Source organism: Typopeltis vanoorti, chromosome 7 (genome assembly GCF_054136105.1).
Source record: "Typopeltis vanoorti isolate ZY-2024b chromosome 7, IOZ_Tvanoo_1.0, whole genome shotgun sequence".
Classification (NCBI taxonomy): domain Eukaryota; kingdom Metazoa; phylum Arthropoda; class Arachnida; order Uropygi; family Thelyphonidae; genus Typopeltis; species Typopeltis vanoorti.
In genome coordinates, this window is record NC_143555.1 from 42,133,446 (window position 1) to 42,159,830 (window position 26,385).

A 26,385-nucleotide genomic window follows, 5' to 3' on the forward strand; every position below is an offset into this window, starting at 1 on the left:
GTTGGACATTATGCCAGGAATTGTTTCTATAACAAAGGAAACTATTCTAATAGCAGATGGGACTCAAAATTTGGACACATACCCCACAGAAGAAATAATAGAATTCAGAAACACCAAGCACCTAATGAAAGAATGGTGAGAATTAGAGGAGATATCCTCGGCTCTAAATGTGACATCTTGTTAGATACTGGATGCAATGCCTCTATCAGAATGGACTATTTCTTAACCTTAAAAAAAACAAATTGTGGAAAAGCACTGCCAAGCTGAGAAAACCTGTAAGGATTAATACTCTCTCAGACTCAAGCTTCATGCAAAGATTTACCTACCAGAATTTGGACTATGTGTGTGGCAAGATTTACTTGTCCCCACTACATCCAACTTAAACTCCCACATTATTTTAGGAACAAATTTTTTAGCAAGGTATCAATTCTCCTGTGATTTTTCTAAGAGGGAAGTATCCCTGATGAACAAAGAAGAGATGTACCAGAAGAAATGGAAATGATGATTATGATTTCCATTTCTTCTGGTACATCTACTAAGGAAAGGTCATCTGTAAGTCAATTAACTAAAAAGGATGATGATGTGAATTCTGATGTGTTTTATCTGACTGAAACACAACAAGTTACTAATGAGCCATCACAACAACAAATATCCATGCAAAATTCAGATGTTGGCACTAATGATCAACAAATAGTTGAGGCAAATTTTGTCAAGGTAACTGCCTTAAGTAGTAAAATTAGAAAAGTCAGTGGAGATACAAAAGAATGAGTGATCACAGAAGAAGGACTAAAGAAACAAATTACCAAGATAATAGACAACTGAGGATAAAAGTTAATGACAGAGAACAGAACTTCTGCCCTGAAAGGACAATATCACATTATAAGTGTAGCAATCATTCTCCTTATGATAAAAACAATAAGAACTCAAGTGGAGAGATCCAGAGAAGTAAATACATAGACTGTAATAAGGAATCCAATTATATTCAAACTAAGTGCTACTTAACATCTCAGAAGGGAGATAAGAAGTCAGTTTTCTCCACTCGTGAGTCTAATGTGAAAAATTTTTCTTTAAAGAAAAATTTTTCAAAGGAAGAATAAGCCTTTGTTGGATTCTGAATATATAGAAATTTAAGTAATTATTATTTGTTTCAGAATCCAACATGATCTTCCATCACAAAGGCTAGACTTGTAAACATTATTTAATGTAAATAACTTATTTTATAATTTGATATTCATATAACTACCTTAATTTTGTCTAATATTTAATTATTTAATCAAAGATATATGTATTAATAATGAAAAGACTGTATTAAAAATTATTAAGCTATTTTATTTATTACTATATTAATATTATAAGAACTTGTATTTGATAATTTAACTGCACATTAATTGAAATGTAAATATTCTCTATTTATTCCTATTTGTAGAAGTTTAACGTTATCAATTTTATTATGTTTTGTTGTCATGGAGACATATGTAAGTGAGCAAGCGCGAGTTTGGAACAGTGCGTGAGGTGAATGTTGAAAGTTTATTGAAAAGAGTTTTAGTTAAAGAGATCACGATAACAATTTAGGCGGGAAGAACGGATATATAAGCAAGGAACGCTGAAAATATTGAGGGAAGGTGGGAGAGAAGGAGATAGATAGGAAACAGAGAGAGAGAGAGAATTGGCATTCGGTTGGAATCGGAGTATTCAGCATTCGGGGAATCAGAGTGCGATATTAGAGAGTCAGCAAGTCACTCAAGCAGCTAATTTAAGTCTACTAGTTGAGAAGCAATTAGCTAATAAGTTGTAGAATAACAATTATAGCTATGAAAAACAGCTGAGAGACTATTAAATAGACTAGCGATACTTGAGCTGAGATTTAATCTCAGCACCGACCTTTCAAGGACATACGGAACCTTGAAGCAAAGCACGAAATTACTAGAGAATAGTAGAGGCTGTAAAGTTGAAGTTTACCGTTAGCTGTGTTTAGAATTATGGTGCCTAAAGAATTAATTGAATGCAGGAGGAATGAACAACTGTGCATATAAAACGTCAAGATAAGGAATTATTGTGTATTGCCTTAATTCATGAGTGATCAGTAGTACTTCATGCAAGAACGTTTGTTTATGTGTATTGTGAACTGATGATTAATTCAGTTATTGCTTAGAATATTTATTTTAATGAGTGCTGTATACTGTTTAAAATGTTTACGGTTATAAAAAGTGTTTGTGTGTAAGTTGATGAAGAAAGAAGATTATCGATAAGATTATTCCAACCATTAATATTCCTATACAGAGAAGTGTGTGAGTTTCATCCTAGAATTCCCTATACTAACAGTAACTATTGCAGAGAATTAGCTGAAGTGTAAAATTAAAGATGATTGTTTGTGAAGAGGTGTTACTGAAATTTTTATTGTATTTTGGAACTTAAGGAACTGTGAGAAGACTGTATATAGAGATAACAGATTTACCTTTGTCTGAGTCTGTATGATTGAACTTATCAGAGAAGCTAAAATGTTTGTGATATCTTAATTACTGATTTGAACTTAAGTGTAAAATTTGTGAATCTAAAATTAAATGTTTGTTTTTGTTAATCAAGGTTATATTTTGCCTGAATCTCTTTTACTGCACCGTTCATAAAATATTCGAACTAAAGCGGGTAAATTAAGTAACTTAAATATACTCGGCCAGTATATATAATAAGAACATATAAGGAAAAGGTGGTTGAGAGTTGGTTCATCTTCAATTCTTGAACTAATTCAGATATAAAGTGGCACAGTCTTTAAATATAAATTTTCTCTATATTTGAATTAGAAATCAACTTTCAACCTATCAACTAGTTAAGAACATAGTAATAACTATATATCGGATCCAAAGTATAGGTTGAGACGAAGTAGGATCCAACATTACATTCCAACATAATGACATAATGGTCAGTTTTGACGTCTCCAGCTTATTTACAAATGTCCCCCTCAAAGAAACCTTAGAGCTAATCCAAGCTAAATTTCCTCCCGATATCTCAGCCCTATTTCAGTTCACAATGAACTCAGGCTATTTCGTTTGGCAGGAAAAATTCTACAAACAGATAGAGGGGACAGCCATGGGATCATCACTTTCCCCACCCTTGGCCAACTTCTTTATGGAGACTTTTTAAGAGAAAGCCTTAAACTCAGCCCTACAAAAACCTACCATATGGCTTCGCTACGTTGATTATGTGTTCGCTATTTGGCCACATGGCATGGATACACTCCTCTCCTTCTTAACACACTTAAACAACCAGCACCCTAGGATCAAGTTCACCCTGGAAAAAGAGTAAAACAATAGCCTTCCCTTCCTAGACACACTAGTCACCCGCCAACCTGATGGAACCTTGGTTTTCTCAGTTTATAGAAAACCCACCCATACAGGCAGATACATTCACCAACAACCCCCTCCCTCACAACAATATGGAGTTATTAAGACACTATTCTACAGGGCAAAACTTACCTGTTCAAATGATCAAGTCCTGACCACTGAACTAAATCACATCCTTAACACTTTCTCAGCCAATGGCTACCTCCCTCAAAAAAATCCAATGGATTACTCTAAATCCATCACCATCCCTCTACATCCGAGGCACCTCGGAAAAAAATCAACAAAATCCTAAAAAAACATGACTTAATCACCTGTTACAGACTATATAGAAAATTGGCATCCCTTATCCGCTCCACTAAAGACCAACCACTTCCCCTAGACCTACCTGGTGTATACCAGTTCCCTTGCAGCTGTAAATTGTCCTACTTTGGCAAAACAGGCAGGACAGCAAAGATCAGAATCTCAGAACACAAGGACTACATCCGATTTCACCAGTACAGCCACTCTGGACATGTAGACCATGCTCTGGATACATGCCACAGAATAAGGTGGAAGAAAGCCAGCCACAGTAATACACCGCAGCAAGTTCAAATATGAAAGACTATTCAGGGAATCAGCCTCAGCCCTTAGGAACATACCAAACCTCAACAAATTTGGGTGCATAAGACTGCCCCAAATTTGAGAAACATATATCAGAAGAAATTCAGCCCAAAGGCCAATAACTACCAATATAGCCCGCCAGGGGGCACCATCAGGACTTTAGGAGAACGGTTGCTTCCTCGCTTCGTTTCTCATTTGCTGTTATTTAGCACTTGAGTGCACCTGTTCTTTATTTTAAGTTCCCAAAAAGATGGCAATGTGACGTTGCCGATATATCGGAAAGTATTTATTAAATTTGTTTTTAATTTATATTTCTAGTGTACGCTGTCAATTCCTTGATTATTAGTTATCATGTTTAACCAGCGTATAAGCCTTTCAACAAGAATTACAATGTTAATTTCAGTACGAAATATTTGTACCTTTATATCATTAAAGTTAATTACTGTGATTATTGTGTAATTTATTATTTATAGTTATGCCACAGGTACCTTTAAAGATTATACTCACATCAAATTCATTGTTGAATGTCAATCTAACAACGGTTTCATCTTATACTTTAATACGTTATAAGTCTGCTGATAATATTGAATTTTCTGTTTACAGGTAGATATATTCATGGATCTTCACATCATCATCCTTCACAAAAAATAGGGAGTATCAAAATCCTTGTACACTGATCATGCACAATTTGTTCTTTTGAGTCTCTTCAGTTAGCATAATTAAATAAAATAAAACTATTACTTAATGGATACAGGAATGGCTTAATATTGGAAATATTTGATAATTATCATCCCTCTTCAGATTGCAATCTAATCTTAAAAGGATCATCATACCCTACCTTGAAGGAACATCTAAACAAATAGTAAGGATCCTTTGTAGATATAATTTGTATACCACCTTCAAACTGTCCCAAAAGTTGTCCTTTTTTTTACCACCCATCAAAGATACATTATCTTACCACTTAGCAAAGATATCCTTACCTGGTGCTTATCAAATATCCTTTTCTTGTCATCTTTGCTGCTATTAGAATTCAAGAGCATCAAGGATATATAAGATTTTTGGAATCTCGAGGTTCAGCCCTTGCATCTCATGCCATCGACACTAGACATAGAGTTCATGGAACCATACCAAGATGTTACTCTACAGTAGGTTCAAATTTGATCATCTATTACCAATATTGAAAATGATGGTACAACATGACAACATTTCATGCCGCCTGAGGCATCGCCCGGTTAAACAAGGCCCTCATTGTTTTTGCCAGGGAACCAGGGCGAACAGCAAAAAGTTAGCTACTGGAACAAATCTGAAAGCACACCCCAACTCAACATCACCAGAGTTAAAGATCGGTACTATCAACATAAGAAGCCTGATTGGCAAAGAAATGGAGCTAACTGAAGAATTAGATAAGTACCAGATCGACATAATAGTGGTGACTGAAACAAAAAAGACCACAACTGGTGAGATCTTTCTGAGCAATGTATACAAAATGTTAAATTCAGGAAATGACAATCAAGGAAAAGAAAGAGTAGCCATAGTATTACCACTGGAGTAGCCCGTGGTAATAATAATAATAATAATAATAATAATAATAGTATTCAACACAAAATATGAGGCTAATCTTCGTGAAAACAATCAGTCTCAAGTAGAGTGATGTGGGCAAATATCAGAATGGAGAATTGGACAATGAGACTTATGTGTGCCTATGTTCCCACAGAAGGTTCTACTAAGGTAGAAGTGGAGGAATTTTTTGATGCTTTAGAAAAAGCAACTGACACAATGAGAAAGGAAAAGTTGGTCTTTGTTGGGAATATAAATAGCAGAGTAGGAAATGATTGTCAGACATACAAAAATATTTTGGGAAAATTTGGAGAAAAGAGCAAAGCTAATAATAATGGCAAATGCCTGTTGGATTTCTGCTCAGGACATGGACTGGTTATTACTAACACCATGTTACAACATAAAAATGTGCACAAATTCACATGGAGAGAAGAGGCAAAGAATAAGAAAAGTCTCATTCACTATGTTATTGTTGATAGTGATGTTTTCCCACTGGTGCAGGACACCAGAGTGTACAGAGGATTTGAAATTGGAAGTGATCATCATTTAGTCTTGAATAGGATAAAATTGAATTTCATATTGAAAAGAATGACATGTAAGAAAGTTTTAAAAGGAATAAAAGTTGAGCAACTCTCAGATGTGAACTGTGGACTAAAATACACAAACGTTATGCAAGAAAAAATGAGAGTTTGAGAACAGGAACCAAACCTTGGAGATTCAGTGGCATGTCTTGAAGAAAACACTGATTGATTCAGCCAGAGATGCATGTGGTGAGGTTGTGTGCAAGGATAGAAAAATCAGAACTCCCTGGTGGACACAGGAAGTTAAAGAAGCAGTGAAGGAAAAGAAGAAAGCATATAAAAAGTTCCTGGCAAATAAGTCAGCTTATTTCCCAGGAACTCTTAGAGAATACAGAGACAAATGTAAGAAAGCAAAACACTGTGTAAAACTAGCTAAACAAAAGTCATGGGAGGACTTTGGCAAGAACATAGAAAATAAATATCAAGAACGTGGTAAGATATTCTGGAGGTTGTTGAAGAAGCTTAGAAATGGAGGAAAGAGTGCTGTAAAATAGAGTTAGAGATGATAAAGGTGACATGATAATGGGAGAAAAATATCCTTGAAGTATTGAGTAATTACTTCGAAAAATTGCTAAATGAAACAAGCAGTGATAGTACAGTGTTAAAAAACACTCGGTAGGCATACAGTCAGGAATACATATCCATACTTGAAGTAAAAAAAGCTATCAAAGACTTGAAATGTGGAAAGGCAGCAGGAGTAGATGATATTCGACTAGAAATGCTGAAGTATGGTGGTATAAAAGTCATAGGTATTTCCCTACTGAGTGTTCCTGGCAAGATCTATGCAAGTATACTTAAAAAAAACGGTTGAGAAGAATTGTGGAAGAAAAGTTTGGTGAAGAACAAGCTGGATTCAGGCCAAATAGAGGCTGTCAGGATCAGATCTTCACTTTATGACAAATAGTTGAGAAAGCATGTGAATATAACAAAGATCTGTATTTACGTTTTGTCGATTTGGAAAAGGCATATGACAAGGTGCCAAGAGAGAAACTATTGAAGATTTAAGCTATTCACTACGCTACTGTTATATGGTGTCAATTGGGCGTTATATCAAGCAATACTTAGTCTTTATTTGAGTTGTAAGTCAGCAGTTAGAATTGAAGGAAGTACAGGAAGATGGTTTAATGTTAAATCTGGTGTGAGACAAGGATGTAAATTATCCCCTCTGTTATTCATTATCTATATATATCACATTATGAAGGGAAAGTGGTATTAAACATGATATCAGAATTGGAGATGTTAATGTCAGCTATTTGCTTTATGCAAATGATGTTATACTTCTAAATAAAACCCCTACAAGTCTGCAAGATTCCCTGACTAAATTGAATAACTGTTGTAATAGATATGGTATGAAGGTCAGCATTAAAAAAAAAAAAGACAAAGACAATGAAAATAGGTAGAATTGTTGAAAATGTCAAATGTGTTGTGAATGGGGAACCTGTGGAACATTTCAGCTACTTAGGCACGATTTTTAGTGAAGATGGTAAAATAAATATGGTAATAGACAACGGAATAAACAAAGCTGGTATGGTAGAAAGTCAATTGAATAAATTCATATGGAATAAGAGAGAAATTAGTTGGAACACTAAATTAGCTGTATACAAGACAGTGTTCAAACCAATTTTAACTTATGGATCTGAGAGCTGGGTCGGAAGTAAAACACTTGACCAAAGACTAGAGACTGCAGATATGAGTCCTGAGAAAGATTAGAGGTGTGAACTGATGACATCAATGGCAATATCATATTGAAAACGAGGATATTAGGAAAGAACTTGATATTGTCAGCATCCAGGAATGCGTTAGCAGAGCTAATCTCAGGTAGTATGGTCACTTAAACAGAATGGGAGAGGAAAGATTAGCAAAACAAGTGTTCTCTGCCAGGTTGGCAGAAAAACGACCCAGAGGTAGTCCAAGATATAGGTGGATTGATATGGTACAAAGTGCCTTAGATGATAAAAATATAAGATCACATAAATGTTGGAGTCTTGACATGTAACAGACTGATTTGGAGGAAAATTGTTGATAAGAAGTTAGTAATGATGTAAATTTTTCATGTAGTACTAATATATCCTGTCCCTTGAGGGTACATGTCAGGAATTTGATGGTGATATTTTTGAATTGTGTGAAGCCCTATGCCACCATCCTCTTCTTAATCAGCACAGAACTTAAATTGAATGCCTTTCTCTTAAGTTTTGAGAAGCGTTTGCTGTTAATTGTTTGTACTTTTTTTTAATTAATTAACTAATTAATTATACAACTATACCCACGTCTCTAACAGTGATTTCTCCTATATCCAGTGATATATGTATGCTGTATGACTCATTCTTGTATTCAAAATTTAAATGTACCAGTTTTTCTGCTTTATTCCAGAATGAAGCTCATGACATATTGAGTGAATATATAGGAGTAATAAATTCTATTTAGTTTTCTCTTACACGAGTGAGGCTGTTATTTGAAAAGTTATGAGTGGCTGTATAGGCTGTGAATACAAAGGCAGAGTTTTTTGTTGAGCTGAATTTTTTTCTCAGACTTGGTTTTCCAACAAGTGTTTGGCACACTCATTGGAAAACCAAAGCTTAGCTTAGGGGTTGGAGATTTTGGGCAGAATAGGAAATGAATGCTTTTATTACTATTCGAATTTGTGAAAGGTGTTCTGTAGTAAAGAAAATGTCGATCTGTTTTAATTCAGAATTACCAAGAGAAGAACTGGTATCTGTAATATACAGGGTGTTCGGGATAAATTTGACAGTTTCGTAAGGAAAAAGAAAATCTTCTTTGTATCTATTAAATTTAATGAATTGACAAAAAAACATTACAGGCAGAGTTAATTACAATACTATCAACAAGATTTACTCAAAATAACCACCATTAGCATCGATCACAGCTTAAATTCTGCTTCGGAACCTCGAACAAGCTGATGCTACAGTCTCCCTGGGAAGGGCCGCAAAAACTGTTTTAATTTTATCCATTAACTGGGCTTTTGTATTACTGGAAGTGCGATTGGTGTCTTTTTCAACTGCGCCCCATACAAAATAATCCATGGGGTTAAGGTCTGGGGAGTTTGGAGGCCAAACATTTGGACTGGTGAAGTCGTAGAAATTTTCAGACAACCATTTTTGACTTTTCCCAGAGGTGTGGCAAGGGGCCGGATCCTGCTGCCATACATACGGCCTACCATTGGCTACCCTTGTTATCCAGGGCTTGACTACAGTTAGCAACTCCACGAACAAAGCCCGAATTCCAATGCCAGGGTTCTTCAACACCTGTTCCTGCAGATTTGCGAGGAATTCTGCTGTACGAACGCAATCAGATCGTCTGCTAGGGATCTTTCTTCTTGCTACATCCTCGTAGTCACCATTGCAAGTCTCTAGTTCATGCCTGATTGTTTTTACTGTATTCAGGGAGCATTGGGCAGCAGTCGTAATATCCTTATTTTGATGGCGGGCACGAATCATCATGATACAAGTTATTCTCTTCCATGATTCAGGTGGGTTCCAGCTATCCATCCTTTCTGACATCTTGTATATGAATGAAGAAGGGTCCAAACTTTTAAATGAAGAGAAGTGTGTGTTAATACATGTAACTTACGGAAAAATATAATTAATTATAAATATGTCAAATTTATCCCGAACACCCTGTATATATTTGGAAGGACGGTTAAGAAAAGATTAAGGATATTGCCAGAGAGGATTTTCTGATATTCTGGCAGGTAGGTGGACAATTTGTGTTAGATTATTACTGCCTATAGATACTTGAACATGTCTTTCAGCTTAACAGCAGAATTAGAGAAGCAAAGCCACCTCACTGTTTGGATATTTGGACTGCAGAAAATCAACCTAGGGATAGGTAATTACAGGTATGAGAGTTCGGAGAAAATTTAGGAGGGCAAACTGATGGCATTAATAGGCGGATAATATTAAATGTGGAGATAGTAAGAAGGAACTTCACATTGTTAGCATTGTAAAAGCAGAGCAATCTAAGGTGGTGTGGTCACTTAAACAGAATAGGTAAAGTTAGCAACACAGGCATGATGTCAAGATGGCATGAAAAAAAAAACTCCCAAAAATCCTAAGATTAAGTTGAATTGATGCAATCAAAAGTGCTTTAGAAATCCAAAATATCAGTTCTGACAATAACAATATTGGAGTCCTGACAGAATAAGACTAATTTGGACCAAAATTTTCAATAGGAAATTAATCTATGGATGCTTAGACGGTGATTATCACTTGTGTTGATGTTTAGTGAAGAAACCACACATCTAGAGATAATAATTAACTAACTAAATTTATTTACCTAATTAAATTAGCCAGTATTTTGTCTTGGTCACTGAGGCATCTTCATACACACAAAAAAACATACAAAGTGCATGTATGTGGCAAACACAGATTAGTGTAAAACATTAATCCTACTGTCCTAATTGACGCCCTCTGTTGGTGTGGTGATTTAATCTTGCTAAAGGTCTCAGTGTGATGGTCTCCAAGATTTTTTTATCTAAAATCTGGGTAAAGCAGCCAAATTTATTGAGATTTGGAGAATCTTGTAGTGTAATGGTGATTCTAAAAATAGTCTCTGTGATTTACATCTGCCTCTGTATAAAAGGGGATGTTCTTCCCTATCCCTCCCCACTGGATTCTGTGTTCCTCCAGACATGTGTTGACTGTTCTTCCTCTTTTTCCAAACTAAGATAGTTTGTAGGAATAAGGAGATGCTGTTTGGCTCCAGATGGTCTATATTATGGAGAGTATCTTCTGGTGAGAAGGTTAGTATAGCTAATTTTTGATGATGAGGTGCCTCTGATGTAGTAGGGGAATAGCAATGGATTTTCTGTGTTCCAGATTTTTTGCTGCAGTTGTGTGTGTGGGGGGTACCTAGAGCAGAGCACTTCATAGTACAGTGAAAAATCAATCATATCTAAAGTACTTCTTTTATCTACCACATTGGCTAAAATGCCAATGTGGTCAGAGCATAGGTTTTGGTAATACCATCTAGGAGTAATGTGATAAATGTACCTTCCATATAGTAAGCTCTGCTGGTTAGCCAAGTGACAAGAGTGTCAAGGAATGGCAGACATTATTGTTTTCCTTTATGGTGAAATGGATCCTTGGGTGTGGGCTATTGAGGTGTGCTAAAAACGTTTTCATTTGTACCATTTGTGCTCATCATGTTGGAGGCTTAATGAAATGTATACAGCACTCGGAAAATATTAAAACAGATTTTAATACTTCCAGTATAGTCCGACCACAGATATGAGAGCTGTCGTTGGAATGGATTCTCCTTCTTTTTTGACATGTGCAGAAGTGTCGAAGGGTCTCGTATCTGTGGGCATACTATATTTCATTTCAGTCACTGAGACATATTCAGGGATTTCAAAAAACTAATGTAACATGCACTCAGCCACATAATACTAAGCTAACGATGTGGGTGACTCTGAAGTCCTGGCTAGGTGGTGTACTCTCTATGGGCAATTGTAGGTGGGGCCTAGAATGTAAGGTGGGATCTCCGATGATTAATGTTTCCCAAAATTTCGGAGGTTTAATGCATTAACTGTATTTATTTAGATTTGGTTGATTTCTGAGAGCTGCTGCAGATTCTAAAAATAGTCTTTCTTTTTTGAATTTACTGTGGTGGAGCATGGTGGTTTTTTTCCAAGAGATCCTGTGAATTGTATCCAAAACATGGTCTGCCAGGCCTGACTGCCCATAGTTGTAGTTGCAGATGTATGACTTGTGTTCTTCTAAGGTGATCTACCTGTCTGTCCAAAGTACGCCAGTTTACAGGAACAGGGTACCTTATAAACTCCAGGCACTGAGAGAGGAGGGAGCTGATCTTTGGTAGAACGGATAAGGGTAGCAAGTTTACTTTGGACAGACAGATAGGTCAGCAACCATGACTATGGTCAGTCTGGCCTGGCAGACCATGTTTTGGATACAACCCGCAGGATCTCTTGGGAAAAAAACACCATGCTCCACCACAGTAAATTCAAAAAAGAAAGACTATTTTTAGAATCTGCAGCAGCTCTCAGAAATCAGCCAAATCTGAATAAATACAGTTGCATTAAACTTCCGATGATTTGGGAAACATTAATCATCTGAGATCCCACCTTACATTCTAGGCCACTACAATCGCCCATAGAGGGTGCACCACCTAGATAGGACTTTAGAGTCACCCATGTGGTTATCTTAGTATTGTGTGTGGTTGAGTTCATATTGCATTATCATCATCATCATCATCAAATTCCTGCCATTTACCCACAAGGGGTGTACAGGATATGATAGTGCTACGTGAAAAAATTATATCATTACTAACTTCCTATCTACAATGTTCCTCCAAATCAGTCTGTTACTTGTCAAGACCCCAACATTATCACATCTTATATTTCTATCGTCTAAGGCACTTTGTACCGTATCAATCCACCTATATCTTGGTCTTCCTCTGGGTCATTTTGCTGCCAACCTGGCATAGAACACTTGTTTTGCTAATCTTTCCTCGCCCATTCTGTTTAGATGATTTCCCATCATTTGCATAAAGCAAATAGCTGACATTAACATCTCCAATTTTCATATCATGTTTAATACCACTTTCCTTCATAATGTGATCCATATAGATAATCAATAACAGAGGGGGATAAAGTACAGCCTTGTCTCACACTAGATTTAACATTAAACCATCTTCCTGTACTTCCTTCAATTCTAACTGCTGACTTACAACTCAAATAAAGACTAATATTGCTTGATATAATGCCGCATTGACACCATATAACTGCAACGTATTGAATAGCGTCTCTCTTGGCACCTTATCATATGCCTTTTCCAAATCGACAAAACTTAAATACAGATCTTTGTTATATTCACATGCTTTCTCGACTATTTGTCATAAAGTGAAGATCTGATCCTGACAGCCTCTGTTTGGCCTGAATCCAGCTTGTTCTTCACCAAGCTTTTCTTCCACAATTCTTCTCAACCGTTTCTCAAGTATACTTGCATAGACCTTGTCAGGAACACTCAGTAGGGAAATACCTCTGTAATTCTCACATTCAGTTTTATTTCCTTTTTTATATATGGGTACTATGAGAGCTCTACTCCAATCATCAGGAATTCGTCCCTCTGTCCAGGCTTTCTGAACTATGCAGTGCAGCCACTGTAAGACTTATGCCACCATACTTCAGCATTTCTGGTCGAATATCATCTACTCCAGCTGCCTTTCCACATTTCAAGCCTTTGATGGCTTTTTCTACTTGAAGTATGGATATGTATTCCTGACTGCATGCCTGGTCAGTGATTTTTAACACTGTGCTGTCATCACTGCTTGTTTCATTTAGCAGTTTTTCAAAGTAATTACTCCATACTTCAAGGATATCTTTTTCTCCAGTTTTCATGTCACCTTTATCATCTCTAACTCCTTTTACAGCACTCTTTCCTCCATTCCTAAGCTTCTTCAACAACCTCCAGAATATTTTGCCACCTTCTTGATATTTGTTTTCTATATTCTTGCCAAAGTCCTCCCATGACTTTTGTTTAGCTAGTTTTACACAGTGTTTAGCATTCTTGCATTCGTCTCTATATTCTCTAAGAGCACAAGCTGACTTATTTGACAGAAACTTTTGATATGCTTTCTTCTTTTCCTTCACTGCCTCTTTAACTTCCTGTGTCCACCAGGAAGTTCTGATTTTTTTATCCTTGCAGACAACCTCACCACATGCCTCTCTGGCAGAATCAATCAATGTTTTCTTCAGAGTTTGCCACTGAATCTCCAAGATTTGATTCCTGTTCTCAAGCTCTTTCATTTTATCTTCAATAATCTTTGTGTATTTTAGTCTACAGTTCACATCTGAGAGCTGCTCAACTTTTATTCGCTTTAAAACTTTCTTACATGTTATTCTTTTCAATATGAAATTCAATTTTATCCTGCTCAAGACTAAATAGTGATCACTTCCAATTTCAAATCCTCTGTACACTCTGGTGGCTTGCACGAGGGAGAAAACATCACATCAACAATAACATAGTCAATGAGACTATTCTTATTCCTAGCCTCTTCTCTCCATGTGAATTTGTGCACATTTTTATGTTGGAACATGGTGTTAGTAATAACCAGTCCATGTCCTGAGCAGAAATCCAACAGATATTTGCCATTATTATTTGCTTTGCTCTTTTCTCCAAATTTTCCCAAAATGTTTTTGTATGTCTAACAATCATTTCCTACTCTGCTATTTTGATCCCCAACAAGAACCAACTTTTCCTTTTTCATTGTGTCAGTTGCTTTTTCTAAAGCCTCAAAAAATTCCTCCACTTCTACCTTAGTAGAACCTTCTGTGGGACCATAGGCACAAATAAGTCTCATTGTCCAGTTTCCCATTCTCGTATTTGCCCACATTACTCTACTTGAGACTGACTGCCATTCAAGAAGATTAGCCTCGTATTTTGTGTTGAATACTATGGCTACTCCTTCTTTTCCTTGATTGTCATTGCCTGAATATAACATTTTGTATTTATTGCTCAGAAAGATCTCACCAGTTGTGGTCTTTTTTGTTTCAGTCACTCCTATTATGTCGATCTGGTACTTATCTAATTCCTCAGGTAGCTCCATTTCTTTGCCATTCAGGCTTCTTACGTTGATAGTACCGATCTTTAACTCTGGTTATTCTTGAGTTGGGGTTTGTTTTCAGATTTGTTCCAGTAGCTGACTTAGCGCTGTTAGCCCTGGTTCCCTGGTGAAAACAATGGGGGCCTTGTTTAACCGGGCAACGCCCCAGCTGGCATGAAAATTTGTCATGTTGTACCATCATTTTTTTATTTTCGTTTAACCAATAAGAATACAATTTGGTCAGCTAAATCCCAAATTGCCAGCCCATCCTCGTTCATTCAGTATCCAAGTAGATACCCAACAGGGTGCACCACGAGAAGGTGAGGATTGGACATTAGGTCAGAAGCCCTGGTCGGTTCTCCGCATTCCTTTAAAGGCTATGTGGAGGTCTCCTCTCAGTTATACAGCTTTGACCCTTAAGCACCCCCATATTGCATTAGTTTCCTGAATCCATGAGTATCAGTGACTGAGACGAAATATTGGATGTATTAAAATCTGTTTTAATCCTTTCCGAGTGCTGTGTACATTCTATTAAGCCTCAACACATGGATTTGTGATCATCATTTGGTCAAATGGAAAACACATCAACATAGCATAGCCACATTGTAGTTTGAGAGGAGGATAGAGTTTAGGACCATATTTTTAAAATGTTTGATAAGTTTAGTAAGACTGAAAGTGAGGGGGTGCCTTCAGTGAATTGATATGTCAAGAGGAAAGATAGTCTGAACGAGATTTCAGGTTAGTGAATAAGTAAGGATGTATTCAAATGACTGTAATATTAATATCTTTGAGATCAAGTCTGAAAAGCAAGATTTGAAGTGCACAAATTTCATCTGTGGATTTCAAATATACCCTGTAATGAGAGCGAGAGAGACACACACACATAGAGACAGCTCTTGTGAACTAAGTGTTTGATCCAAGAGTCCTCTTGTTCATAAATGAGGGAAAATACCATCTACGGATAAAACTTTGTCTAACAATTTTTATAGAGTTTTGCTTTTAGGGGGATTGGTATCAATTAAGTGATATGTCGATCTTTATGCAAGACAGTTTTTGATCATAATTAGAGCAGTCAGGTACTACTGTACCATTACCCTTATCTGCTTTTGTGATGCTAATATTCTGGTTTTGGCATAGTTTAAATACAGCGAGTTCTGCATTGGATAAAATCCTTTTCAGAGACTTTCCAGATTTTAAAATGTTGACTTTGTCTAGCTAGTTGTTATTTGGTGATATGGGAGGATAGACTGTAGATGACTCATTCTAGTTTTGCCATGATTAGAAGACTGGATTAGCCAATATAAATCGCACACTTTAAGTGCTCTTGTCTTCCAACTTCTCCACTTCACAAAAAAAAAAAAAAAAAAGAAAGAAAATTCATTGCTATTCTCTACATCCATGACACCTCAGAAAAAAGTTTATGTTCTAAAAAGATTTGACATTCATGATTCCTTCAAGTTATACCAAAATTAGCTACTCTTATCTGCTCACCAAGGGATCAGTCAAGAGATACCTCTTGACTGATCCCTTGCTTAGGTAATTTAATATTAATATCATCCATCCATTTGTTCATTGGACATCAACAGATGTCATATGGTCACTCAGATGCTTGGTGATGTGCCACACCGGTCCTTGCCATGAAGTCTTGTTGTATGCTTTTCTGGAGGTTTTGACTCTCCTCTTTTCCTTTTCAGTAATATACGGAATTTTACCGTCTATTACTGTTTTGAGAGTATTAATGTCAAATGGAATTAAATTCCATCCAGCCAGGGCAAAAACATCTGATGTTTTAAAGAAAATGGTCAGCACCCGTTTATTGCTGACTTACCATGTTTCTAACAGATTTTTAAATTCATAGTTTGCATAGTTCATCTTTCCAGTATTGATATTATCATTATCAGTTTTTATTCAAATTTTTTCTGGCTATCTGATATGTATTTCTACACTATTATCAATATCTTATGCTCAGCACTTTATCTCTTTAAGCCTAACTATTATAAAAAAAAAAAAAACTTTGTTTTTATCTAGTATGTAGTACTAGATAAAAACATCTGATGTTTTTCGATATTTTCTATGTTGTTGTATCATTTTCTTTTCACATCCTCAGTGAAGAGAAAAATATATCTGTAATTTAATTTAAATTTTAATAAGCTTACTTTAAATACATTTTCATTTCAGTAATCATTTTTCCCCCCCATTATTTTCAGTTAGAAAAGTATGTATCCATATCAAAACTGAAATATTACTTTGCTGTAGATACATCCTATGTGACCAAAAAGTTGGCATTACTTTTCTTTCCATTTACTCATGGGGTAAGTTTTTTTTTTATGAGACTGTAATATAAGATTATATTTTATTGGTATATGATTCATTGCTTGTGTGTACCGATCATTTCTCTTGTAATGTGCAAATTTGTCCATACTCAAAGATAGAGGAATAAAACATGTAAACACTAAGTGAACATGAAAAACACCTGGCTGAACTTCGTAGCCTGTGGAGGAATGTACAACTTCTCACTCTCTCCTGATAATGTCTACTTTTCTTGATAAGTGTTTAATACAGCATCCCAAACACGAGTAAGCATTCTAGTCATAGAAATCCAAGTAACAGACAAAAAAGAAAAGCCTTAAGTATTGAGGATTGAAATAATAAAATGTATTGGAAAAAAAAAAAAAGAATGTTTTTGATATCACGAGCACAACAGTTCTAAAGAAATCCACATTGTGCACCTTCAGAGACAATGCTATGAAAACAAAAGAAACTTATTTAGCAGGAACAGCTGTGATTGCTGCAAAGTCAGTTAGAACAAGACCTAAATAACTACATGATTTACTGTAGCACTGTATTTATTTATTAGGAATTAAAGTTGTTTAAAACTGTAGTAGCATTTTTATTGAGTTTGTTTTTATTTTTATTTTATTCTATTTTTTTAATGTACAGTATAACTCACAAGACTGTACAGGTTTTGAGTTTCAACCCCAACCCTATTTTTCCTATAAGAGCTGTTATTTTTACTGCACATAATTTTATAACATGGTGATTTTTAGAAACATCTAATTTGAAAGCAAAAGATATTTTGCTTTCAAATTAGATGTTTGAAACTAGAACAGCTAACTCAAAACCCTGAAAAAGGAACATTTTTCAGGGTTTTGAGTTAGCTGTTCTAGCAAACTTGAGGTTTTTTTCTCATGGAAAAACATCTTCAGAAACATATGCATATGCCTGAGATCTTTGAAATCCCTGTATGGACATAAGGAATGCTTTTTAGACAATTTTTATTGAAGTTGAGTTGGTCTTAGATGAAAGTGAAAAAAAAAGTGGGGGGAACGGGATCTTTTCCTCCAAACATTCAGATTTTTTTATCTTGCAAAACTAGCCAGTCTGATGTGAAAAGCACAAGTAATTCACAGACATGGCTGCTTTGGCATGAATCCTATTTGAACCCTTTCTTCTTCAGCCTCTTTCCATCCACTGCTAGATATGGGGATCTCACTCCATAAATTTCCATTTATTTCTATCCTTAGCTGATGTTCACTATATCATGACACACCTTTGTAGCTCATTCTTCTTTCCTGTTCTTTGGTAAACTTTTCTTCTCTTTCTTTTGATATCCACTCCTTACTTAATTTTTTCCATCTGTTAATATGGCTGGCTCATCTCCATTTACATGCTTTACAGTACCTCACAATACCCTACCTCTAGTCATCTCTCTATTCGGTTATTTCTAAATTTTATTCCCTTTTGCTATGTGGAGCATTCTTCTCTTTAAGACACTTCAAACCACTTGCAAGCTCTCTTCCTGTTCTTTAGTTATTGCTCGTGTCTCACTTCCATAGGTAAACACTGGAATAATGCACATGTTAAATAATTGTCTTTTTAAACATGCAGGTAAATCCAACAGATAATCTTTATGTAACCAAAATACTTAGTGTCCTAATGTGATTCTTCTATTATTTCTTTATCTTATTTTTCCTTAAAGCTACCTAATTGTCTGAGGTAAGTATAGTCATCCACAATTTCAGTTGAATTATCTTCTAATTTTAATTTTCAGTTTAATCTGAATTTGTTTTAGTTATGTTAATTTTAAAGTCTTTTTTCCTGCTTTTCTGTCAAAGTTGTTTTAGCCTTTCCTGGGCCTCTTCTTTATTTTTTGCTAACAGAACAATGTTGTCTGCAAAAACATCAACGATTTTGATTTATTTCATTAATGTTCCATAATTTTTCTATGATATATTCCTGACTTGTAATGTAGCAGAAAACAATTTGGGTGATATTGCCTCAGTACTTTAATTCCTTTCGCTGAGCTTCTAACTTTATACAGGCTGTTGAGTTCTAATATATAGTTTGTAATAACTGGATATACTTTAGTTGGGTGGCTTGTTATTTTAAGCTATTCATTATTTCTGATTGATGTAAAGAATCAAAGCCTTACTCAAAATCTCCAAACACTAAATATTCAAGATGATATTCATTTATGTTTTTTCTATTATTTTCTTTTTCTGTTATTTTTCTACACATTCATAAATGCCACTGAAAGGAACGTAAGCAGCCGAATATTTTAATGATTTTTTTTATCTTTCACACATACATTTGTGCCATACGCATTCTTTTGTTGAAAATTTTTATTATTTTTTTTTTCACTTGGTTATAAATTAAATTAAAGATGCCAAAAAATTATATTCTTGTTTAATCCTTATCCAAGTGTAAGCAAACAAAGTTTTTGCATGAAGTACTTCACAATGGTATAGACTGGAATGAAGAAATGGCATTTGGGAATAAGGAAAATTAATTTCTTGAGTTCTTGAGAGATAACTATCTCATGTAGCATGTAAATAGGGCATGCAAGGATCAAGAGTTTTAGATCTGACCATTTCATCAGAGGATGTAATTGTGAATGGGGTTTTGCACTTTCCTCCAGTTGGCGAGAGTGATCATGAAGTGATCACCTGGGTTGTGGCTAGCCACATGCAGACTTCTCTGATGAAAGGATATATTTGGAAGCACGAGGTTGTCTCCTATGACAAGCTTAAGAGACAGCTTATAGAATGAGGAGTTGAGCAGTAAGGAAATAAATGCTGCTTGGGAACTGACAAAGAAATACATAACAACATCAGTGTGTGAAAGTATTCTGAAGGCCAAAAGGCTAAATAAGGTAGATGTAAAATGGATGAATGAGGGCTTAAGCATGAAATCTAGAGGAAGAAGGTACTTTGGAAGCGGTACAAGATGAATAATGATAATAATCAGTTTCCTGAAGAGTATAAAGAACAAGTCAGGAGAGTGACTCAGTTAGTAAGGAAAACAAAAGTGCAGTATGAGCAGAAATTGGCAAATCAGACAAAGAAAAACCCTACAGAGTTTTTTTTAGATATGTGGCAAGTAGAAGGAAGAATGATCATGGTAAGATGATGTTAATGGATGAAAATGGTAGAATGGTAACTGCTGCAGAAGACATTGTTGAGGTATTCACTGATCAATTTATAAGGGTGTTTCATCCTGATCAGGGTGGAATCATGAGGAACTTAAGTGTAGAGGAAATAGGAGAGGATACCTTAATTGAGAGTGAGCAGGAGGTATTTGAGGAAATAAATAACTTTGATGTCATTAAGGTGATGGGATTTGATGACATATCACCACACATCTTAAGGAAATGTTCCAGGGAATTGGCATGCTTGTTTAATAAGTCTTACAACAGCACAGGTTCCAAGGGAGTGGAAAGAAGGTAAAATTGTTCCTCTGCATAAAGGTGGTGATAAGTCTGTGGCTTCAAATTATAGTCCAGTTTATATATCCAGAGTTGTGGTGAAGGTCCTAGAGAGAGTGGTGAGAAATAGGATACAGAAATGGGTTGATAACAGCATTCTCTGTGATTATCGGCATGGATTTGTTAAAAGTAGATCATGTTTTACTAACTTATGAAAGATAATTATCTCAGGGTGGTCTGAAAAGTTCTTGGCCTAACAATGAAAAAACGAGTTTATAATTTCAAAATTATTTTTATTTTTCAACATAATCTCCCTTAAGACTAGTACATTTATTCCAGTGATGATCCAGCACAGCACCATTATCCCATCCCTGTACTGGTTTTCAGTAAGATCTGCAAAATATTGGCAGTCCATTTCTTAATTGTCAGAAAAGGAGGAGAAGAGTGCCCATAAACTTTTATGAACTTCGAATGAATTTCTTTTGGATAAATCTTCTTTTACAAAGAATTTTATAACTGTATGATACTCAATTTTATCCATTTCAAGGGATACAGACAACACTTTTGTTCGGACAGCTGTATAAAACAAACTACTTGATAGAATGACTTGCAATTTCGCATGGATGCCTATAACAGATGTACCAACTTAGAAAAAAAAAAAAAAATGTGCCGATAGTGTTGCCATCTATGGTTGAGGCTGAGAACTTTTCAGATCACCCTCGTATGTATTATAACAAGGTGACAAATGTTTTGGACGAGGAAGATGCATATACAGTGGTATACTTAGATTTCACAAACGCTTTTGATATACTGCTACATGACAAGCTGTTAAATAAATTGAAATGGTTGGGATTGGATAACAGATTTTTGAGTTGGATCGGTGAACTGGCTGTCAGATAGGTATCGGAATGTTGTATATAGGTGTGCTGTATCCCCTAAGAGGAATGTCACTAGTGGCGTACTGCAGTGGTCAATTTTGAGACCATTGTTCAATTTGTATATTAACGATATTGAGATAGGTTTAACTAGTGATATGCAGCTGTTTGCAGACAATGCAAAATTGAAACTGTCAGTTTAAAGCGTAAGGTTTTGAAATTTGGTAAGCAATGATGGGATGCAAATTATACACTTGGTGGGTAAACTTTAAAGGAGATAGAGAAAATGAGAGATCCGGGAGTGGTAGTGAACATGGACCTAAAATTCAGAGGCCACATTGCACAAGTTGTGAAGACATCACATCGGATAATGGCAATGATGCAGAGGACCCTGACCTGCAGAAATAAAGAGCTTATGATGTCATTGTATAAGGCCTTGATCAGGCCTCATGTGGATTATTGCACAGAGATCTGGTTGTGGGTTTTCATGATGATGAGGATATGTTGGAAAGGGTCCAGAAAAGATTCACAAAGATTGTTAGTGGTCTTTGGAATCTGGAGTACAAGGACAGATTAAGGGAATTTAACTTGCAAAGCCTTGTGAGTAGGAGGAAGAGGGCAGGAGATATGATTGAGACATATTAACTATTCAGGGGATGTCATCAAGTTGACATGAAAGAGATTTTTCATAAAATAGGAAGGGTAAAACAAGAGGCCATCGCTGGAAACTATATAAAGAGGGTGTGAGCAGAGCAGTGAGGAACAGGTTCTTTGCATGGAGACTGGTTGGTTAGTGGAATGAATTGCCTGAGTGTGTTGTGAATGTAGACACACTGAATCATTTTAAGGCATGGTTGGATGAACATTGTGTGCAATAGTGTGTACCTACCATGATGAGTTTTTGACTTTATGGAGGTCTGATGTTAACAATGACAACAACAACTAGGCTACTTGTATATAGAGTTGTGAAGATGCTTGGCATATGAACTTTGCTTATTTACACTTGGATAAAGGATTAAACAAGAATATAAGTTTTTTACTTTAATTTAATTTAATGTCAAGTGAAAAAACATTGAATAACTGGCTCAAATCCAGAGTCTTTTAATAATAATAAGGTGTTTCACCTTTTCACTACTTGCATAGAAGAAATATATGACTTCTGCATTACTTCAACCCTAGAATCTTTTCTGTGTCTAGCTTCCACTGATAACATTTAATAACGTTCATCTTTGGACTTGCTTGCTTCCTTGGAAATGGATCCACTACTGCGTTTCCTGTCCTGGAGTGAATCAAATCAGTAGTAATGAGTTTAGTAGTGATCTTTTAGTGTCACCCAGTGAGACTTTGAGTGATCTTCATCTTGTAGATCATTCAGAGTTTTTGGAAAGGTACTGCTGCACTTTAACAGTACCTCAGTGAAGATCAAAACTTATCTGGGTAGTGGCCCTTCCGTACTGGGTGTGTATAATGCTATGCATCATACACATACGAAAGGATGTGTGCTTTGCATTATGGAATACTAAGGTAGTCATTAATATTCCATAATGTGAAGTCATTAGCCTTTAAATACAAGTAGCCTAGTCATGAAGATACTTCACATGCAAACTGTTTGCTTACTCTTGGATAGGGATTAAACAAGAATATAACTTCTTGCCATCTTTAATTTAATATGCTTTTTAGTTTCTAGAGTACTAAAGGCAGTTGCTGTTATTATTTGTGTGTAAAATTATAATTTTTATAATAAGTAAGTAATTGATAAAATTTCTCTCAGATCATTTGTTAGTTAATGCATTGCTTTAAAGGTTTAAGATATTCTTTCAGTATTAATACTTAACTCAATTGAAATCTTTTTATGGCCACGGTGCCATTTCTAGAAAATTGATTTGTTTCACACTTTATGCTTTCTTCCTCTCTGTCACTTTATGCTACAAAGATTGAGCAAACTGTCAAAAAATATCACTTCGTTGCATTACTTCAGTTTAAGAGCTACATTTTAGACAAGCTGTGCCAAAGAGTTATTACTGCATTATATTTAACCAGCTAAGCCTACTCGCTTCGCTGAGGTGAACTTATATTGCCAGCAGCTCACTTCAATCAAGTATTTGGTGCTGGTGCAGAACTGTGAGCATTATAACACTTCTTTGTAAACAACATTAGAAGTTTCATCATCCTCGACAAAAATAATTAATTCTCAGGACTGCTAACTTGAGAACATGCTACATATAACTGCCCCCTGTCCAAAACATTCACCTCTGAAATCTAAACCTGCATTTCTAAGGGTCTGTCCTTGGGCTTTATTAATCATCATTGCAAAGTAAACTTATTGGAAATTGTAACCATTTAAATGCAAATGGATAGTCTGAAGGAATGAAGACAATTTCTTCAATACCAAGACCTGTAAATATCACAGCTTCTGTCATATTCGGTTTCAACACTTTTTACCTTGAAGCTTAGTGCCATTGCAAATATTGGGGGGAGGTGGGGCAGATTTCAGAGCATTGTAATAGAAACACCTGACCAGGCAATCCGGGTGGAATAAGTGATTTTAATAATTCCATGGGAAAATAAACTGCATCATCTACAACCACAAGAGTATCTAGTGATTTGTAAATACTAACAGATCCATTAACCCTATTAAGAACCAACTCGTTTTATTGACATGCCATCATTTCGAGGTGTGAGGATAGTTCTCTCCCTTAATCAAGAAGGAACGTTTCTGTTATGTTCTCAATAGACACTGTACAATAGTTCATGTGCAGTTCAGACAATTTTCCCAATATTTAGGTGTGTTAATATAATTTTTTTGTCTCTTTGCTGTACTTCACCATTGCCATTTTTTTAACATTCTTGAGGAGAAGGAATGTGCATTAGAGTCTCTATATAGGTGAACATGCATATTGGTTTTTGAGAGAAAACCTCTCTGTGTCATGCCATAGTGACGATTTCTTAAGGCAAGCATTCACTTTCCTACTCTGGTTCTGCAAGATACGATGGGCAGTGTTTATCAAAAATCACCGGCAAATAAAATAGTTATTCTATCCATTCTTTGATCATCTGATCTGATATCCCTCAGTGTTCTGTCGATTCGCTTCAAAAGATGTTTTATGAGACAGTGTACATACATTTGTCCCAAATGATCAAGGAAACCTAAAATTTAACAATATCTGGCCACAGGTAATAAGAAAGAACTTGCTATCATAATATCTAACAACAGAATTTAACGATATCTGGCCAGATATCGTTAAACTGGCGTATGGGCTGCGGAGGGAGGTAAAAAGATATTAATCACTGCTCCATAATCTGGAAGTGTATATCGATGAAAATGCTCAACCCATCTTTGGAACATCTTCTATTTTTTGGTGAAGACATCATCAAAATCGGTCAATTCGTTCCCGAGTTATAAGCAAACATTGAAAACATGAATAAATTGCTCATACTCATGATGGCTTTCGAAGTTTGTCGCCGTATGTTGCACACTGCGACAAAGTATTCATAGAGCTTCTTGCATCTGGGCATTGGTTGGAGGAGCTTCTAAAATTTGTTCTTCTGTACTTGTATTATGTTCAGAAGCAGCTTGACATATTTCCGACACTTTCATTGTAGCCACCACCACCACTTCAACGTTGTTATCAATATCCAACCAGTTTTCAAATTCTTCTTTTGACATACCATCTGGTGTTTTATCAAAAATTTCATTTGAAAGATATTCAAATTCTTTGGAAGAAGGAGTTTGTCTTAAAAAATGCATCTTTTTGGAAGCAGTTTCAATAGTCTTCTCTGAGACTTTCTTCCATGACTGCTATCAAATGCAATGCATCAAGAAGAGAAATCTTTTTTGCAATGATACAAATGATACAAGTGCAAACTTGTATCAGATTGGTCTTTTATAATAATCAAGTTGAGCTCTAATTCTTGCACAAACTTCCCCAATAATAAGATTTAAAAGCTCGTATGGTGCCTGGGTCAGATTTGTGTGTGTGCAGTGCAGTTGTCTACTAACAAGACAGTTTTTTTGCTTTAATTTAAGATCCCACTTAACTAACCAATTGTTGAAAATGTCATTAGTCGTCCAAGCATTTGCACTAGAACAGTAATCAATGGGCAAATTTTGACACCTTTAAAACACCGAGGATTTTTACTTTTTCCAATCACTATGCGTTCTCGTTTCTCACCTTTCGTATTAGCACAACAAAGTACTTTCGTACCTTTTGTACTTTCATTTTTAAACAAATAAGTATGCTCAGGCATTGCACAAAAATAGAGTTCTGTTTGTAAATATCCTCAGGAGAATATTCAGCAATAATTTTTGGCAAAGCTTGGTCTTAATCCATGCATCAGCTGATAAAAAAATCAGAACTTTTTTCTTCACCATGAATACATTTGTATACAATATTCTCTCACTTTTTCCATCTGTTAAACCATCCATCAATTGCAGTGAAATTTTCTTTGCCCATTGTTTTTGCAAGTTCTGCTTTTTGACACATCAAAGGCCCATTAATCAAAAGCATTCTTTCACGAACATTACTAAACCAAATTTTTAATGCTGACATACGTATCCTTACCAGATTGGGCTTTCTTCAGATCCATGTTCTCATTAGTAAGAGCTGAAGTTTCAATGTTTAATCTGTTTTTTAAGATCTTGCACAAGAGTGGTGAAATTTTTAAATGTACAACCTCACTACAGCGACTCATTTTGGGGAACTGATGAGTTGCCCAAAATGAGTCAGCATAGTGTGCCAAATAAGAACAATCCTATGGATATCATAGGATTGTTCTCATTTGGTTTATAGATTTGAATCACATAAATATCATCTTTAAGAGTTTAGAAATCTTTGTGGATGATGTCTTTTTAGATGACCAAGTATATAGATGTTAATGAAATCTTGTAATGTTTGGTATATCACAAAGAGGAGTCTTGAAGGGTGATGCAATATGTTTTGCATGAATCTCACACACGAAAGGCTGGTAATCGATAGTACATTTGTACTCGGGGTGGGGGCTAAAGGTTAGATAATCTGAAAGTCCCATTCTAGACACCAAACATGGAACATTGTCAACCCACTTCAGACCTCCAGTAAGCAGAGTGGTGGTGGTCTCACACCAGGTAGTGGCATTCATCTGCCACCTAAAGGCATGGACAAATATCTGTG

General features: G+C 35.7%; 1 protein-coding gene across 2 annotated transcripts in view; it reads left to right on the plus strand.

The window, feature by feature from the left end:
• Yif1 (Yip1d-interacting factor 1) overlaps window positions 1–26,385 on the plus strand; it is a 167,968-nt gene that overhangs the window by 59,866 nt on the left and 81,717 nt on the right. For both annotated transcript variants that reach the window (XM_090395821.1, XM_090395820.1), the window contains one exon: window positions 16,864–16,968. In XM_090395821.1, the coding sequence (XP_090251947.1) occupies window positions 16,864–16,968 (105 nt within the window). The remainder of the gene's footprint in view (window positions 1–16,863; window positions 16,969–26,385) is intronic.